This window comes from Polypterus senegalus, chromosome 6 (genome assembly GCF_016835505.1).
Source record: "Polypterus senegalus isolate Bchr_013 chromosome 6, ASM1683550v1, whole genome shotgun sequence".
In the NCBI taxonomy this organism is placed as follows: Eukaryota; Metazoa; Chordata; class Cladistia; order Polypteriformes; family Polypteridae; genus Polypterus; species Polypterus senegalus.
In genome coordinates, this window is record NC_053159.1 from 185018753 (window position 1) to 185038846 (window position 20094).

At 42.2% G+C, this 20094-nt stretch overlaps 1 protein-coding gene across 1 annotated transcript in view; it reads left to right on the top strand.

Moving 5' to 3' along the window:
• osbpl6 (oxysterol binding protein-like 6) overlaps positions 1-20094 on the top strand; it is a 225461-nt gene that overhangs the window by 128916 nt on the left and 76451 nt on the right. The window contains exons 9-11 of the mRNA XM_039757717.1: positions 6229-6321; positions 9066-9234; positions 12179-12309. Of these exons, the coding sequence (XP_039613651.1) occupies positions 6229-6321; positions 9066-9234; positions 12179-12309 (393 nt within the window). The remainder of the gene's footprint in view (positions 1-6228; positions 6322-9065; positions 9235-12178; positions 12310-20094) is intronic.

Below are 20094 nucleotides of genomic sequence, written 5' to 3' on the forward strand. Positions count from 1 at the left end.
CAGTAGTGCACCCTTGAACCCTCAGGGATGACTCCAGACACCAGGTAAAAGTCCACGACCCTTTATTGTTTAATAACAATGTGCACCAAGCACCCTCCACACTACTCATAAACCAATACTCTAAGTCACACACAATAAACTCTCCTCCTCGCCCAGACACTTGCTCCTCTACCTCCCAGCTCAGCTCAGTGTCTGGACTGAAGCACCGTCCTTTTATAGCCCCTGACCGGAGGTGTTCCTGTCCCAGCAGTCCACAGTTCCTTACTCCTTCCGGGTCAGGGCAATCAGTCTTTTACTTTAACCCGGGAGCACGTTGTTAGTTCCTGTCACGTGACCATGACGTACTCCCGGGTCATAGGGCATGAAAGAGCCCATAAGCCCCCCCACAGCGACTCCTGATGGCCCCCAAGGTATCCAGCAGGGTTGTGTAAAAATACTACAAGGTCCATAATGCCCTGCTGGACCTCGGGGCATGATCCTGCTGTCGGGAGAGCTCCTCCTGGCGGCCTGGGGGTGTGGACCGGCATGGAAAGCCGGCAATCCTTCACAATATATATACATACACACACACACACACACATACATATATATATATATATATATATATATATATATACATACACACACACATATATATATATATATATATGCACATACATCCACATATATATACATATGTACATACTTTATATACACACATACATATACACACATATATATGGTTGAAATAGTTTTTACTGTCAAATAATGCAAAGAGTACGCGACACGTGTTGCGCCCTAATTCTGGGCTCATCAGGCGTACACACTCACTGCACTCCCTCTCAGGAATCAAACCTCGGACGTCAGCGTTAGAGGCGAAGCCTTTTGCATTGCGCCACAGCATTTCGTTTGTTTATTTGACGGTATGTAGATCGGGGTAATTACATTCAAGGCATTCGTAGTCTGAATCACAATCTGACTGTAAGGGTGGTTACCTACCAAGTAACACTTGTGGTTGGTCAGTAAGTCGGCTAACATCCGCCACGGTGTGTGGTTCGTTTATTTCACAGTATGTAGATCGAGGTATATATATATATTCGCATCGGAAAAGTAGTGTGTTAAAGAAGTTATGAAAAAGAAAAGGAAACATTTTGAAAATAACGTAACATGACTGTCAATATACAGTAATTGTTTTGTCACTGTTATGAGTGTTGCTGTCATCAAGGATTTGATTATCATTATTTCTTTCAATCAGGTTTGTATTTGGAGGATGTGTTGTGTTCAAGTTACATTCCGTGTTTGTCAACCGTTGTAAAGATAACAGGCTTCATTCATCGATTTCTTTCTTACTGCATCAATAAACAGTTCGTCTTCTTCTTTATCTGAGACCTGACACACTGCATGCACAGGTTTTTTTTTACACTGTCTTCCTTTAGCTGGACATTGACTTTTTCCACCGTGTGCTTTGTTTCCGCAGTAGCTGCACTTATGAATATGCTTGTATGCGTCACTCGCTTCATATTCTTTTGCTGCCTTCTCAATTGTGTAATGCGTTTTTTGCTCAGCGCTCTTTGGAGCTTTTGCTTTTGGTGTGCGTACTGCGTTCACAGTGAGTTCACGTGAGCCACTCGGAGTACATGCATCAAAGTTTCTCAGCTGTGCTTGCGCTATCTCGTGCGATGTCCACGGCTTTATTTAATGTTAGCTCAGACCCGGCACTTTAAAGTTTCTCTTGCAGTTTCGCTGAATTTGTGCCAAACAACACCCTGACCATCTCATCTTTGTTTGCATCAGCACAGTCCTTCACCCGTGAATATTTAGCGGCAGAGTGTTTCTATTGGATTGCCGCTGACGGACGGCCTTATATGGGCAGGCACTTAATTACGTGGGAGGAGTGACGATGAGGGACGCAACTCCGCCCCACACGGTGACCGAGCTGAAGGCTATGGCCAGTATATATGTACATAACTAGGTTCCAGTTATGACCATTACGCGTAGAATTTCGAAATGAAAACTGCCTAACTTTTGTAAGGAAGCTGTAAGGAATGAGCCTGCCAAATTTCAGCCTTCTACCTACACGGGAAGTTGGAGAATTAGTGACGAGTGAGTGAGTGAGTCAGTCAGTCAGTGAGTGAGGGCTTTGCCTTTTATTAGTACAGAAGATAAGGAGCCATTAAAACACCGAATGCTGCTGTATAAGACTGAAACAAGCAGTAAAGGGAGGGGAATCTTAACAAGCGAGACCACTAAAATGAAGCATCAAACTATCACTTAAGCAATAAGTGTTTTGTCAGCAATAATTGACTGCTCATTAAGAAACTGGGCTGGAACAAAAACCTGCAGTCAATGCGGCCCCCCAGGACCGACATTCCCCATCCCTGATCTTAGCGCAGGAGTCAGCAACCTTTCAGCGATGTCATGCCGACATAATTCTACCAATTTTGTTACATATAGTATCAAAATTGGTATGCTTTTGAAGCCCATCATAACCGGATCTTATTTTATTGGTCATTCAATATTTTAAAATACATAGGGTCATATGTGAAAATAGTGCTTTGTCAAATTTTAATTTTCAACAAACACATTTATTAAATGTTTTTTCCAATACAAATAAGAAAAAAATATCAAGCATTCAAATATGATCAATCATTCTTTTTTATTATTCAGAGCTATTAATCAATTAATGGGAAGCAACTGTATAACTACAATCGGTAGCTTTATTTTTAGTTCCAATTATTTGACTAAAATAAGTAGTTTGTTTCTTAAAGCCAGAAACAGCTCTTTTTATAGCTTCACTTTTCTCATCAGAGTTTCTAAACGTGGACTGATGTTTAGTTTGATAACGTCTTCGTTCACTTGACGTACGACACACAACACTTTCACAGCATAACGCACACACAGTACAATCCTTTTGTTGTGCAAATCCATATTCAAGAGTCTTGAAAAGAGTGAACATCAAGTTTTTGTCTTTTATGAGTCATTTTAGGGCAGTGTATTATTTACCGTATATACTCACTTGAAACCCGAAAAATCGATCATAAAATCAGACCCTGACTTATATGCCATTCAAAAATGCGACTCATACTTTCTTTGTTTTACATCTTCTTGCCTCTGATCTTGGATCAGTTTTTCAGACACATTCAATTTTGTTGCAGTAGCACAGATACCAATTTCTTTCCCCTCTTCAACGACGTGCATGGGAGTTTGCCCGACCGGTCTACATGTGTTTTGTGGACTTGGAAAAGGCATTCGACCGTGTCCCTCGGGGAATCCTGTGGGCGGTGCTCCGGGAGTATGGGGTACCGGACCCCCTGATAAGAGCTGTTCGGTCTCTGTACAACCGGTGTCAGAGCCTGGTCCGCATTGCCGGCAGTAAGTCGAGCCTGTTTCCAGTGAGAGTTGGACTCCGCCAGGGCTGCCCTTTGTCACCGATTCTGTTCATAACTTTTATGGACAGAATTTCTAGGCGCAGCCAGGGTGTTGAAGGGGTCCGGTTTGGTGGACTCAGGATTGGGTCACTGCTTTTTGCAGATGATGTCCTGTTGGCTTCATCAGGCCGTGATCTTCAGCTCTCTCTGGAGCAGTTCGCAGCTGAGTGTGAAGCGGCTGGGATGAGAATCAGAACCTCCAAATCCGAGAGCATGGTCCTCAGCCGGAAAAGGGTGGAGTGCCCTCTCAGGGTTGGGGGAGAGATCCTACCCCAAGTGGAGGAGTTCAAGTATCTCGGGGTCTTGTTCACGAGTGAGGGAAGAATGGAGCGTGAGATCGACAGGCGGATCGGTGCGGCATCCACAGTGATGCGGGCTCTGCATCGGTCTGTCGTGGTGAAAAAGGAGCTGAGCCGTAAGGCAAAGCTCTCAATTTACCAGTCGATCTACGCTCCTACTCTCACCTATGGTCATGAGCTATGGGTAGTGACCGAAAGAACAAGATCACGAATACAATCGGCTGAAATGAGTTTCCTCCGCAGGGTGTCTGGGCTTTCCCTTAAAGATAGGGTGAGAAGCTCAGTCATCCACGAGGGGCTCAGAGTAGAGCCACTGCTCCTCCGCATCGAGAGGAGTCAGATGAGGTGGCTTGGGCATCTGATCAGGATGCCTCCTGGACGCCTCCCTGGTGAGGTGTTCCAGGCACGTCCAACTGGGAGGAGGCCCCGGGGGAGACCCAGGACACGCTGGAGGGACTATGTCTCCCGGCTGGCCTGGGAACGCCTTGGGATTCTCCCGGAAGAGCTGGAAGAAGTGGCGGGAGAGGGAAGTCTGGGCCTCTCTGCTTAAGCTGCTGCCCCCGCGACCCGACCTCAGATAAGCGGAAGAGGATGGATGGATGGATGGATGGATCTTCAACGACGTTTAATTTAAAACCAGCTTCATATTCTTCTGATCGAACGCTCCATCGTAGATAAGGGATGCTCTTATGATAAAGGTGTATGAGGGTGTGAGATACAAAAAACAACAAAACAGTGCAAAGAGTCGCTTCGGAGTAGATTGGGTATTACCGTGTGGTCACGTAGGCACAATACATAGAAAACAAAAGGCCTTGTGCTCCGTGGTTACTCTCTCAGGTGGGCGTTAGCATATCGTAATCTCTTTACGATATAAAATAGACATTATAAAATACCGGAAATTGTACGGTAAAATCAAGTCCTGACTTATCCGCAGGAGAACTTATCCGTGAGTATATAAAGTAGTCACTTTGCTGGGGGACCCAAACGTAGCTCGGGCGCATAGTGGCCTACAAACAAAACAGCACTGGCTGTTCACTTCAGCTTTAAATCAAGCCAAATCTCTCTATATATATAAAATCCAATATCTGTCTGTCAGCTTTTCACGAGAGAACTACTTCATGGATTTAGATTGTTTTTTTCTATACTGTAATTTGCTCCGACATTCCGGTTGATTTTGCAACTTCTCTCATCGCACTAAGAATCATAGTTCGCTTGTGTCAGCGATTTATTTGCACAAATCCGAGAGACACAAAGCAGTCTGAGGGGAAGGGGAAGCATGATGTCAGGAGTGGGGTGCCAGGCAGGCCCTCCTTACTGTCCTTTTTCAATATTACACGGGCAGAGCCGCAGGGGACGGCAAGTCAGAAATAAAGGGAAAGCAACAAGGCTACTAATGGCCATTACTAGCAACTCTGCAGTCTTTCTTTCAAACAGGGAGTCTAAAGTACTTACCCAAATGTTTTGTCATGGTGGGGTCCTAGGGTGACCCACCACCCAGGGCCCTCCTCACTGTCCTTTTTCACTACTATGCGGGCGGAGCCACAGGTAACAATTAAATCAAACAAATACAAATTAAAAGCAACACACAGCCACACAGACCTTGGGTGGATGAACTCTTCCTCCTTGTGTTCCTCCTTTGGCCTTTCGTCTCACCCCTGCCTTAGATCAGAAAAAGAAACTCACCAGCGGGTTGCACTCGTGTCCTTCCGTCTTTCTCTTCGTTTATTCCCCGCACGCTCCGCCCACCCCTGCTCCGCTTCTCCTGCTCTCCCGACTATCTTTGCCTCCTGGACACCTTCGATCCAATAGTGCCTGTTTGGGATTTGCGTTCACTTTCGCCCCCCTAAATCGTTTTATCGACTTCAGTTTTCTCGCTCTCTCTGTTTTTCTCCACTTTTCTTTCTCTTTACGTTTCAATATATTACAGCTTTCTCGTCCTCATCAGCGTTATGCTGCCCCTTCTCTTCTATCAGTTTAGCGTTTTGCTAAAGTTGTCTTTGTGCATCTGTGTGTCTCGCTTCAGCGTTCTGCTAAAAGTATCCTTTTTCTGCTCTTACGGCGTTCAGCTCTACTCCAAGTCTCCTCCCTCTCCTCTCTTCACTTCCATGTATCTCAAGTCCTCCCTTATTCCTCCAATCCCGTCCCTGTATCTACCTGACACAGTCTGAGGATGGACCAATGAGGAAGCACGGTCAGGTATTAGGCCAGGCTTTATACCCCTGCTCTGTTTAAGATTACTACTCACAACCACACCTATTTTTTAGTTATGGGATTAACTTTATTAACAAAATACATTCTGTCCTGTGTTTCTTTTTCTTCCTCTATCTTTTAAAATCTACCCTGGTTACAAAACATATAATTAACATTACACAGGCCATGCCAAACAATTTGCAAACCCCATATGGGGCAACGCTACAACTTTCAAATGCAGAGAGTTGAGGGGCGGGCAATGGAAAGGCCCCTCCCACATCCACATCCAATCACGGGAGTTTCCTCAGCTCTGCTTTGCTTGTGTCTTGTAGGCCAACTGCTTGGATCTCGGCAAGAAAGACAAACGCACGGGCCGGAGGTGGAGGACGAAAAGCGTCAGCAAAGATGCTAAAGTGCAGCTGCAGGTACGAGTCTGGTCCATTTGAGATTTTGTCACGTGTTGCGACTTGCAAGGTATAGGACACTTCAAAACTTGAAGTTAAAAAAAAAAAAACCTGAATTAGCGTAAGCAGACCAATAATGCAAAAGAAGTGTAAGGGTAGAAGTCCATCATGAACAAGAATAGTTGTGCCATATATATGAAATGTTAAAATGTCTGCTTCAATATGAATGTCTAAAGATTCTCAATTGAAATATGCACTTGTCTTTTTTCTCCCTCTGATGGAGGTCCATAGAGGGCTTGACTCCTTGTAAAGGTTCAAAAATCAAAAATAACATCATATTCATATCAATGACCTTGAAATAGTCTGAAATGATACCCCACATGTTTATGTTTGGAATTTGTCATTTTTAACCTTCTGGGAGAGGCTGTTAGTGGGCTAAGACCACTAGTCAAGCTTCAAATATTGTCCCAGCTGTATCCTTTTTACATGGTCTGGTTGCCAAAATAATGGATGGTCACGGAGGGAGCTTCAGTGTTCCCCCTTCTGTTCCAGGATGTATACACACCAGAGCTGGTGCATTAGCAGCTGAGGATGGACGTGTTGGGTGGGGAAGCCACCTGACCGGGGTGGTTGGCAGTCCCTGTTCCAGTCAGGAGGCCAGAAATATGCAACAGTATGGGACAGCCTACAGATTGTTCCATCATACACTGGGTGGCAGCATCCCTTCAGGTGGCTCCTGGTATGGATACATGCAGGGCAGGATGGGAGTTGTGGTCTCATAGGGCTGCAATGTTGGGTTCTGTGGCAGCCGCCAGTGAGAGCTGTCGTGAATTAAGTTCTAAATGACCAGGGTGGTTTCACTTGATCCAGAAGTGCTTCCAGGAGAGAATGGGTTGAGCACTGACTGTGCTTAAAAGAGTGGACCCCCCACTTTGCCCAATGAGTCGGAGTTGGGAACGGAGCAGAACAACAACGCTCGTTTGGAAGAAGAGAAGGTCTGAAATAAAAAGGTGAAAGAAAAGGAAAATATTTGCTTGTGCTGGGTGGTTGGAAAGGAAGCCTATGGAAAAAACAATCATTGTGATCCTGTGATTTGTATGTGTGCAGTTATGTATGGGGGTTGAGGCTCAGTGGCGCCCCTTACAGGCCACAGTTAGGAGACCTCTGAGTCTGATTTCAGTCCAGCAATTGTATTAGTGCAGAGAATGTCAGAGAGAGAAGCCCACTTGACCCATTGCTTTTCACAACATTGGTACAGAAGACGCAGTTAAGTATCGGACCCCATGCAGCTTCTGCTCATTTTCAGAAACGACAGCCTGCAGGGAACAAAACTTCTACGCTTTATTTCTGGTTTGTTTCGCTTTCAACGTTTACTATCAGCATTGTTCAGCTGAACCTCTTTATGTAAAAGGGACTTTTTAAGAGTGTGGATGCCCATCAGTGCTGTGTGCCCAGCTGATGTAGCACATGTTTAGAAGTTGGTCAAGCATGACGAGTCTCAATAAAAGAGTTAAGAAGCTGTTTCTGAGCGCCTTGGTCATCTTGACATCACGGGAACTCAGCTGGCCATCAGCTTGACCACAGTGCAAATGTCCAGTCTGGAACAGGATGTGGTGCGTCCCATCTTTTTCTATCTATCTGTTATATAGTGCCTTACATATCTATCTATCTATCTATCTATCTATCTATCTATCTATCTATCTATCTATCTATCTATCTATCTATACCTGCATTATATAGTGCCTTTCCTATCTATCTATCTATCTATCTATCTATCTATCTATCTATCTATCTATCATATAGTGCCTTTCCTATCTATCTATCTATCTATCTATCTATCTATCTATCTATCTATCTATCTATCTATTATATACAGTAGTGCCTTGCTTTCTATCTATCTATCTATCTATCTATCTATCTATCTATCTATCTATCTATCTATCTATCTATCTATCTATTATATAGTGCCTTACATATCTTTGTCTATTATGTATTATTTATTGTGATTTGACTGTGTGATTGTGTCTGGGGTCTGAGGCTTAGTGGTGCCGCTTACAGGCCACAGTATCCCTAATACAATCATATTCCAGATCAGCAACATTGAAACAGCCTAAACTGACACTCCACGTGCCAATATTACTAATCCACATTTTCTGAAGTTTTGTGAAAAGGAGTAACTTTGACCCCTCATACCCAATTTGGGGGTCTTTTGATGGTTTTCTCCAGATCATAAGGGTGTAATCTCCTGATCAAACTATGGTCCAAACATGACCATAAAAAGTGAGGGTTTTTTTAGGTCTAGATGGCCAATAATAAGGAGGGTTAACTAAACATCAGGATGTGTAGATTATATGTTAGGGTTTTCTTGTACCAGTAATTCAGGAGGTGGTGGACAAATAAACTGAAATGATTTCAAAGCGTTCAGAAGTAATTCTTATTTGCATAATAATAATAATAATAATAATAATAATATGCATACATGTTTCTGAGTAGAATGTAAATAGTAGGAAGCTAAGTGTGTGATCAGGAGAGCTGGCGTGTGTGACTTAATGTTCCCGTTTGCACTGGAGAGCACAAAACTGCTGTTAAGGAAGTGAGATCATCAGCAGAAGTGACAGACCACCTGGTAAGACTTGCTTGATATTTGTTTCCAAAAGTTCCAAAGTAAAAACAGACCCTTTCAAGCAAGTCTTCTCTCTCACTGATGGCTCACAATTGAAGTCATGAAGTTAACTAAGCTGCGCTTCTCTTCATTCTTCAAACAGGTCCCCTTGAGCTCCTCCATGTCCCCAGTCCGTTTGCACGCATCCAACCCCAATATCTGTGCAGACCTGGCAGATTTTCAAGCACCGGTGAGCAGGCTGGTAGACCCCTTTGAGTACGCCACCGACTACATCAAACTGCAGGAGGAATTCTGCCACATCGCACAGAAAGGTGAGCCACCACTGCCTTGAAAACACGCATCTCATAGTCAGTGTTTTACATGGTCCTGAATAAGGTATATAGTGCCTTTGTATTCACTCTTCTCTATGTGCTGGATGTCGCCTTTCACAAGAGTTTATTTATCTGTTCTATAATTAACTACTGCATACCACTTTTCAGATCTGTATTATATAATAACCTTCCTATTCTCTGCCTGGCCATCTGCAGTATTATATGGCGCCTTTCACACCTGTCAGCTGTGTTGATGTATTGATTATGTATGCTGCCTTTCATAGCTGTCAGTCTGTTATATGGCACCTGTCATATGTGTGGACTTTACTGTATACACAGCCTCCTATGTCTGTCTATTATGTAGTAACCAGTATTTAACCCGTCTAGCTATCTATTATATAGTGCAAGTCACATGTATGTAGTATAGTGTGTGACAGATAGAGGGCGTTGTCGTCCTCTTGAACCCTCGGACAATATGTCAGACACCAGGTAAAAGTCCAGCAGTTGACTTTATTAATTATCAACAGTGCACAAAGCACCCTACACTCCACAATACTCATTAAATAAATCCAATACACAATAAACAATTCCTCCACTCTCCCAGACACGTTGCCACCCTTCCACCCAGCTCAGCACAACGCTGTGGTGTTTTTCCCAGTCTTTTATAGTCCCTGACCCGGAAGTGTTTCCCATCCTTCAGTCCATGTGACTCCTTATCACTTCCGGGTCAGATAAAAAGTCCTCCTCTTCATCCCGGAAGTACGTCATCTCCCCTGTCGCTGTAACTAAGACACACTTCCGGGTTATAGGGCACAAACGACTCTCTGGCCTCCCTGCAGCGTCCTCTGTTGGCCCCTATGGTATCCAACAGGGCTGTAAAGGAAAACTCCATCATCCATGATTCCCTGCTGGTATCCAGGACACCTCCATGCTGCAGGGAGAGCTCCATCTGGCGGCCTCGGTGTATTGGCCTGAAAGTTAAGCCGGCCATAGACCACAAGTGCCTTTCACATCTGTCTACGGTGTATAGTGCCTTCCATTTCTATTGTATTGATTGTAGCTAGATTAATATGAATGGCATTATGAAAGACAAACAGATAGATTGGAAAGACACTATATAATAGATAAATAATAAATATACAAGGCACTATATGATAGATAGATAGATAGATAGAAGGCACTATATGAGTGATAGATAGATAGATAGATAGATAGATAGATAGATAGATAGATAGATAGATAGATAGATAGATAGATAGATAGATAGATAGATAGATGTGAAAGGCACTACTGTGGTGGGCTGGCGCCCTGCCCAGGGTTTGTTTCCTACCTTGCACCCTGTGTTGGCTGGGATTGGCTCCAGCAGACCCTGTGTTAGGATATAGCGGGTTGGATAATGGGTGGATGGATGGATGAAAGGCACTATATAAGGTAGATAGATAGATAGTACTTTATTTGTCCTCAGGGTGAAATTTGTCTTTTTCCAGAAGCTCAATAAAAGAATGAATATTATTGCATTATGGCACACAACAAACCCTCCTCTGAAATTCCCACCAGAATGACTAAAAGAAAGAAAACGTCTGACTTGGCTTAAGATAAAAAGAGCAGTCATAGTTACAGTGAGGTACTGTAAAAGTATTATATAGTGCATTTCATGTCTGTTTATTACAAAGTAACCTTCATACTACCTCTAGCTCTCGTTTATATAATGCTTTTAATATCCATGATTTAATCTGTTATGTATGTACTGTATATTGTGCCTTTCCTAATAGCTTATTTATGTTTTATAGCACCTTTTATACCTGTCTTTGCCTATTTCATATGTCAGCCTGTCTGCTGCACGTCCTGCTTTTCAGTGGTAACCTTTAAACTTGTGTTGTTGTATCATTCTTGTATAGTGTCTTTCTTTTCATTTCTTTACCGTATGTAGTGCCTTTCATATTTCTTTATCAACTATATAGTGCCTTTTATATTTATCAATTTACTGTGTATAGTTCCTTTCATATCTCTAAATCTATTATATAGTGCCTTTCATATGTATCAGTCTACTGTATATTGCGCATTTCACATCTGTCTATAATGTCCTTAATTTCTTTTGATCTTTATCTTGTATGAAGTTCCTGTCTGTATCTTTTGACTTATCCACTGTATAGTGCCTTTCACAACTATATATTATGTAGTAACCTTCACCTTTATATTATGCAGTGCCTTTCCCATCACTCTGTCTACTATGGTGCCCTTCACAGCTCTAAATCCACGTGCTGTATACAGTGCCTTTCCTATGTGTCTGTTATATAGCAAGCTTCATCCTGCCCCAGCTCTCTGTTAAATATTGTGTATAATATTTCTCTCATTGACTGTGTCTGCAGTATATTGTGACCTTCATTTCATCTTACTGATGTGCTCTCTAGCACCTTTCATGTTTGTCTATCTGTTTGTACATTCCTTTGTCATCTATTGTGTTTAATATAGTGCTCTTCAGATCTATAATCCTATCTGCTGTATAAAGTACTTTGCACATCTGTCTTTTTAATATAGTGCCTTTCATATCTGTTTCTTTTTCCATCTTTAATACACTTTTAATACATTTCAGTAATGGTCTTTGTAAACTAGCAACTTGGGAAAACACAGAAAAGCAAAATGAGTGGCAGCTTAAACTCCAGCGATGGCCTGTGTATGAAAGTTAAATAAAGACTTTCTTTAAACTCACTCCCAGTGTGCTGGTATTGATAAAGTGTACAGAATGGCTGTGTAAATCCATGAAGCAATGATGTTGAGTTTTGCTTTTGATCGGTGCTGTCACGGTGGTCTCAGGAAGTGATTTTTTATTTTTATTAGTATGTATTATGGTTTTCCTGGCGATTTCCAAACTCCAGGCTGTCGTCTACTTGTAGTGACGTCCTCGCTCATGTGTCACTTGCTGTGTTCTTTATTTTCATTCCAGTGCATTCTTTCCTGAGGTCGGCCTTCAACACAGTAGCAATAGAAAAAGAGAAAATCAAGCAGCTGCTCTTAGAGCAGGAGCAGGCGGGCAGCAGCAACCAGCTGGCATCACTGCGGAGGTCTTTATCACAGGTAGGCCCGTGTCACCCTTGATGACATTGCATGAATTCCAGTTTCATACATGCTGGATGGGTGTGTGTGTGTCCAGGTTGGTAGAATATTAAAACATAAGAACAATTTGTTATTCAGTTAGTTAATCATCAGTGTTAGCTTTGGCAATGCCAGTAATGAATTACAAAAAAAGAAATAGTAAGAATCCCACCGATGAACACCAAATGAATGTAGGAGATGCCCAACCAGGGATCTCTGTTTTACCTTCCAGTTGGGACGTCAGAAATACGAAGAGATCTGTGCAGTTTATGAACGAGCTTCTTGAATCATCATCGTCTAAATTTCTTTCACTTTCACTGCTGTACTATGTTGGGGAGGTTATAACATGAAAATGCAGCCTCTCTTTTGCAGTTTCATTTTCAGTCTGCATGTGAAAATAAAATGACCCCATTTGCCATTTCATTTTTCAGCCTGAACCGCAATGAAGCTGCAAAAATGAAAAGTAAAACGCGTTTCCACTTTGCATTTTCATTTTCAAGTTCTCAACATGCAAATAGTGCCGGTCAGTGGGTGGGGCTGTGCACCTCGATTTCCCAAAATTCTTTGTCCTTTGTAGCCGCAGAGCCACTTTGATCGATAGAGTACTTGTCACTTCGGCTGTGTTTAGTTCACCTGAGTTGGTCTTTTCACCCCCGCACTGCAAGCTTCACAGTGAAACCGCCTCACAAAATCTGAAGACCCCGCATAATAGTAGTTCTGAAATAATTAATGTGCAGTTTAATTACAATATTTTCAGATCTCGGCGCCAATGGTGCAATATAATACTACAAAAATACCAAGCATCCCGTTTCCACTTCAGTATAAATAACTGTAAACTATGATTTAATAAAGTCTCGTTTCTGTCATGTTAAATATTGTAATTAAATTGCACATTATTTGCTTCAGAACTACAATTATGCGTGGTCATCAGATTTGATGAGGCAGTTTCGCTGTCAAGCTTGCAGTACGGGGGTGAAAAGATTAAAATCAGGTGAACTAAACACAGCCGAAGTGACAAGTACTCTATCAATCAAAGTGGCTCTCCAGCTATGAAGGACAAAGAATTGTGGGAAATCGAGGTGCAAAGCCCTGCCCATTGACCCACGCTTTTTGCATGTTGAGAACTTGAAAATGAAAATGCAAAGTGGAAACGCGTTTTACTTTTCATTTTTGTAGCTTCATGGCGGTTCAGGCTGAAAATGAAATTGCCAGTGGGGTTATTAATTAATTATTATATTAAAATTTTTGCGTGTAGACTTTGAAAATGAAATTGCAAAAGAGAGATTGCATTTTCAGTTCTATTTTTGCAGAAAATACCTCCCCATATACTATGAACGTGGTGTGAACTGAGAAACTCTCTGAGGAGTTGCAATATTTGGGGTGCCAACTTAGCTACAACACTGTTTAATAACAAGCTGTCCCACAAAGTAAGTCAGAGTCTGATAGGACACAAAACAAAGTAAAAGAAACTCGTGCCCCTCGAGCGTCTCATGCCAGTTTCACAGAGAGATCCACCTCAATGTGTCAAAAGACGACCTCCAGCTCAGGGTTCTCAGGGTTTGTTTTCGCCCGTTCCCAGATGGGGCTGTGCTTCCAATGCCTGGCAGGGGTTGGGCTAGGCACCATTTCCCTGCCTAGTCATGGTAATTGTTTGGGATATCTTAGAAATCTGGAAGATCCCTAAGCAAACCTATAGAAAATGGCACATAACTTATGAATTCTGATTTTTCAATGAATGTGGTTAAGATGGATTCTTAGCCTTTTTAGCCAGTTATGAATTTCCTAGCATTTACACCATGGCGTTGATTTGCTCAAAGCTAGTACTGGCTAAACACACACATACAGTTTCTGTGTGTGTGCGTGTGTATATGAGAAAGATGCTGCTCTGAACTTTCATACTGGACTTAGGAAGAAACTTATAATATCCTTCACAAAGTTTATTACTTTCCAATTACAGTGATAACAGTGCCATAATGCATTAGCCGGCTTTATCCTAACTATTAAGTTGCAGTTCATAGTTCTTTGAATTGAAGCAGATGTACTTAAGGTTTGGTGTAGGCCGTGCTTTGTTCCTTTCCTGGCCAGCTTCTCCAACATGTACAAAGATCTTCAGCACATTTTTCTTTCTTTGTTCAGGAGCTCTTCTCCTTCGTCATCTGGTTTCGGGCAGTGCTGCAGTTTTCTTTTCGAGGTTTTCATACAAGGTTCAAGGTTGCTTTGTTTAGTCCTGTTTACAGAAGAAAACATGAAATTTGCCTTCTCAGTTGCGTCTAATAGCAAGACAGAAAGAAATTAAACAAAACAGAGACAGAGATGATGCTTATTTACACAAACATTGTTATAGGATACATATCAAACCTTAATCATTTTGTCCAATATTCCTTATTAAAAAGTCGTATGGCACTGGGAAGAAAGGAATTTCTGGAGCGATTTTTGTGGGTTTTCAAAGCGACTATCTTTTCCTGATTTACTGAAGTTAAGTTCTACATGTAATGGATGTCTGTTGTCAGTTGAGATAATTTCTAGTTTCTTTAGCAGTGTCCTCTGACACACACTTGACAGATCATCTCCATCAGTCCCAATACGTTTAGTTTAGTAATCTGCTAGAACTTTTTTACATTTTGGTTAGTCAGGCCACTAAACTAGGCAATCAAACTGAAAGTGATAACAGACTGAATCAGACTGCGATAAACGGACAACATGAGGTCCTTGCCTACTTTAAATAGTTTCAATTTACGGAGTAGAAATAAACGCTGATTGCATTTAGAGAATATTGTTTTTGTATTTGCACGCCAGTTAAGATTGTTATCTAAGTTAGTTCCTAAGTACAGGGAGATTCACTTGAAAGAGGCCCCAAATATTCTGTAATAACTCTCGCTAGGACGACGCAATCTGAACAAAACAACGTGCAATGTGATCCTCGGTATATGGAGCTTCGAATGAGCCGGGATACACCTGCATCAGAGCAATGAGGTAGGCGCCGGACAGAAGTTGTGACGTTTAGATAGATAGGTAGATAGAATGGAAAGGCATTATATGATAGATAGATAGATAGATAGATAGATAGATAGATAGATAGATAGATAGATAGATAGATAGATAGATAGATAGATAGATAGATAGATAAGGGACTATATAATAGATAGATAGATAGATAGATAGATAGATAGATAGATAGATAGATAGATAGATAAGGGACTATATGATAGATAGATAGATAGATAGATAGATAAGGGACTATATAATAGATAGATAGATAGATAGATAGATAAGGGACTATATAATAGATAGATAGATAGATAGATAGATAGATAGATAGATAGATAGATAGATAGATAGATAAGGGACTATATGATAGATAGATAGATAGATAGATAGATAGATAGATAGATAGATAGATAGATAGATAGATAGATAGATAGATAGATAGATAGATAAGGGACTATATAATAGATAGATAGATAGATAGATAGATAGATAGATAGATATTTTTTATTTTTAAAAGCAAACTTTATTAAATAAACACAGGAATAAATACAAAAAACACAGTAAAAACTCAAAATCTTAAGTCTTAGAAAAAAACACGTACACACTTTCCTAATGATGAATATTCATTTTTAAACCATTACATATTCATATTGTTCTTGGAGTATATATTTATCTAATCCCCCATTGTTTCCACCCTCCAATCCCACTTATTCTCAATTTATCCACCCAATTTATAAAGGAATGAAACACCAAAGTCAAAGCACAAATTGCAAATTATCTTCATCACATACACAAAGCACATTATTCACGCACCACATTTCCTTAAACTTTGCTAAATTATTTGTGGACTTATAAAAATTAAAATCCACTAATATCCTACTTTCACATACTTTTCTAAAAAATACAACAACATTTTCATTTCCACTCCCAGTAATCTTGTTTTTACGGGTCTTCCATATTGACAGTTTTGCTTGCCCGATAATAAAATTAATTAAGTTCATATTTTCTCTGGTGTGTTTTGTAATTCTAACCCCAAACACAAACACCGTGCCATTATACGGACCCCAGCCCTTCTACTATTCTTTCAATTTCACTAAAAAAGGTCTGGAGCCTCTCACAATACATAAATGCATGAAAGACACTTTCCCTCAGACCACAAAAAGGGCAGCAATCCGAGACCCCCGGACATATAATCGATAAGAAGGAGTTCACCGCTAGTATCCCATGTACCAACCTCCACTGCAGGTCTCCCACCCTACTGGCCAATGGCGGCTTGTACAACGACCTCCATGCGGGGTTCAGTCCTGAGGGGCTCCAAGCTTGTCTCTCCAGGTGTGTCGTGTCTTCGTGTCCTCAGCTGCTCCAGGTTGTTCACCTTCACACAAATCCTGTACAGCTGTTTCCCCGGCACTGTAGGTAGAGATAACGCCTCTAGAGAACTTAAGGCTAAAACATTAGTCTCACCATCCCTCAGTTCAACAGCCGGAGACACAGTAAGTGTTGGAAAAGGTGTTTCGTCAGTTGGCTTCAATTGTGATAAGAAAATTCCGTGCAGGAGTGTCATGGATTCCCTGTCCATTGATGATTGTACCTGCCACAGAAACTTCTCCATTAACGGACTGAGTGTACCCTGTCTCCACTGCTACCACTTGTGCACTTTTCCAAGTGTAATTTTCCCAGTCAATTATGTCCTTTATTGTGGTTATTCCATGTATTATGAAATGATTAATACAATTTTCAGAAAGTCCTGTAGCAGTGCCAACAGCAGGATTGTAGAACAGTGGTTCATGAAGGACCCAAAATGTGGAGAGGTCATCACAGTCCTTTATCAACAGCAGTTGCCATGCTGCTAGAAGGCTTTTATAAAACCTGGCACCTGTAAAGTCTTGATCTTATCTAAGTGGCACAGCAGTAAACTTTTCCCAAGTCCCATATGCCTGGCTTGTTTAAAGAAGAGTACGGCTAAGTTCATCCACTGGCTCTGCTCGACAGGATACAGCAGTTTTGAATGGTCTGAAGGCGGAAAGCAGCAATCCTGCTGGTAATGTCAATAAGTCCTTGTCCGCCTTCATCCAATGGTAAAATAGAACGCCCTTCTGTATCCAATGGGTACCAGTCCAAAAAAAATCCATGATCGCCTTCTGTATCTGCTGAACAAGCAAAGGTGGAGGTTGTAGACAAATACACTTATGCCACAGGCTGGAGGTCACCAGGTTATTAATGACCAGCATCCGTCCTCTATAGGATAACTGAGGGAGTATCCACTTCCACTTGGCAAGCCGAGCTGTAACCTTGTCCAACAGACCCTCCCAGTTCTTTTGGATGTAGTGGTCATCTCCAAGATGGACTCCCAGGTACAGGAAGCCTCCAGTTGTCCACTGCAGACCCCTTCAGTCGAGGAGGACTACATCCTTCCAGTTCCCAACCAACACTGCACTACTTTTGTTCCAATTCACTTTAGCCGAGACGCTTTACTGTAATTCCTCAGACCTTCTGTTAATTTGTCCAAATCCTTCTGGCTTGTGATGACTACAGCAAGATCATCTGCATAAGCAGTGACTTTCACAGGGTCCATGTTGCAGTTGGGGATGGAGAGACCAGTCAGCACCTTCCTCAGGTGCACCAGGAAAGGCTCCAGCGCCAGAGCATATAACATGCCGGACAAAGAACATCCCTGTCTGACTCCTCTTCTGACACTGAAAGGCGCACAAGCCACCATTGACCTTTATGATACCAGAAATGTCACTATAAAGTAACGAATATGTTTAATAAAAGACCCCCAAACCCAAACGCCTTCATGGCATTCCATAAAATGAGTGACTGACCCTGTCAAAACCTTTTCCTGGTCAAGAAAAATAAGACCAGTCTGAAAACCAAACAGTTCTGCAGCAGCCAAAATGTCCCGAATTAAAAAAATGTTATTAAAGATGGACCTGCCAGCCACGCAGTAATTCTGATCAGGATGCACCACTCTCCCTAAAACTTGGACCATCCTGTTGGCTAAGGCTTTAGAGAGAACTTTATAATCAGCGCATAAGAGAGACACAGGCCGCCAGTTCTTAATGAGACACAAGTCTCCTTTCTCCGGCAGCAGCGTGATCACGGCTCTACGGCAGCTCTGTGGTAACAAGCCAGTTTTAAAACTCCATCGGAACACTTCCAATAAGTCCAGGCCGATGACATCCCAGAACTCTTTATAAAACTCCACTGGTATTCCATCGATTCCCGGGACCTTCCCTGTTTTCAGCTGTCCCAGGGCTGTGGTGAGTTCTGCAAAGGTCACCTCTCTATTTAGCTGTGCCACATCTGCATTGGGCAGCTGCGGTAAGTCCTGCAAAAAGGCCTGTTGGTCTTCACTGCCACCATCTCCATCTGCAGCAAACAGAAGTTCATAAAATTCGGACCACCTGCCTTATTTCACTGGGCTCTTGTGTCTCACTGCCATCGGGTGTTCTTATGCAATGTAAGATTTTACTCTGCGAGTTTTTTTTCTCTAAACCAAAAAGTATTGAGTTGGTGCATCCATCTCAGTCAGTCGTTGAAACGGGCCCTCACTAAAGCCCCTGAGCTCTGGTCTCAAGCAGGTGGCCAACCCCAGTTTAGCAGAAGTCAGGCTCGCCTGAAGCTGCTCATTTGGACCCTTCTCTAGAAGCTGTTGAAATTCAGCTATTTTAATTTCTAAAGCTGCCATTTCTGACCGCAATACTTGGGTGACATTTCTGGTATACTCCTGACACAAGGCCCGGATGTGACTCTTCCCAACCTCCCACCACTGTTGTAAGCTGGTGAACTCCTTCTTCATAGCCTTCCAGCCTCCCCAGAAATGAACAAATAACTCTTTAAAGTTCTGATCTTTAAGGAGGAGTGTGTTAAAATGCCAGTATGGACTACGGGTCTGTAAGTGTTACAAATAAGTGTACAACACACCAGACTGTGATCAGAGAATCCAGTAGGCACAATAGAGCACACCTTAAATAAGCCTAACAGGTGCTTAAAACTATAAAATGATCGAGTCTCGCCATTGAGATCGTATTTCCACTCGTCCGCCCCAGGTGTATTGCCGACAGGCCCCATTTTAGCCCTCCATACATCTTCCAGCCCAATGTCCTTAATTATTTTACCTAAAGCTCGTGCTGAGCGAGGGTGCGGTTCCAGCCCATTATTTCTGTCTATTCTGGTATCAAGTGTACAATTAAAATCCCCTCCTAACACCACCACTTCCTCAGGGTCACACTTGGATAAAAGATCTCCTAACTTGTTAAAGAAGTGGAGCCTCTCCTCACCCTCATTCGGGGCGTACACATTAATGAAAGTGACGACACTGCCTTGAAGTTTCACCGTCACTTTCAGGAGTCGCCCTTTCACCAGCTCATCAGTGCTGCAAACTTCTACTTGAAGTCCTCCAAGAAATAAAATGGCCACTCCAGCACTAACATTTGTCCCATTACTAAATAAAATGTCCCCCTTCCAATCTCTGCTCCACTCCCACTGATTTTGCTCATCAATGTGGGTTTCTTGTAGAAAGGTGACATTCAAGTCTTTTGTCTGATAAAATCAAACAATGCGACCCTCTTATCTGGACTTCTCCCACCGTTAATATTTAGGGTTCCTATGTGTACACTTGCCATGGTAACAGAATAGATAGATGAACACACAATGAAACACAGGGACCACCACAAAGACTGTGGAGTAGATTTAACAGGGGGCTTAGCCATTAGGTGGTGTTTAGATTGGACTGTTTTCTCAGTTTACTTGTTAAATTCTTTAGCCTCACGAGCT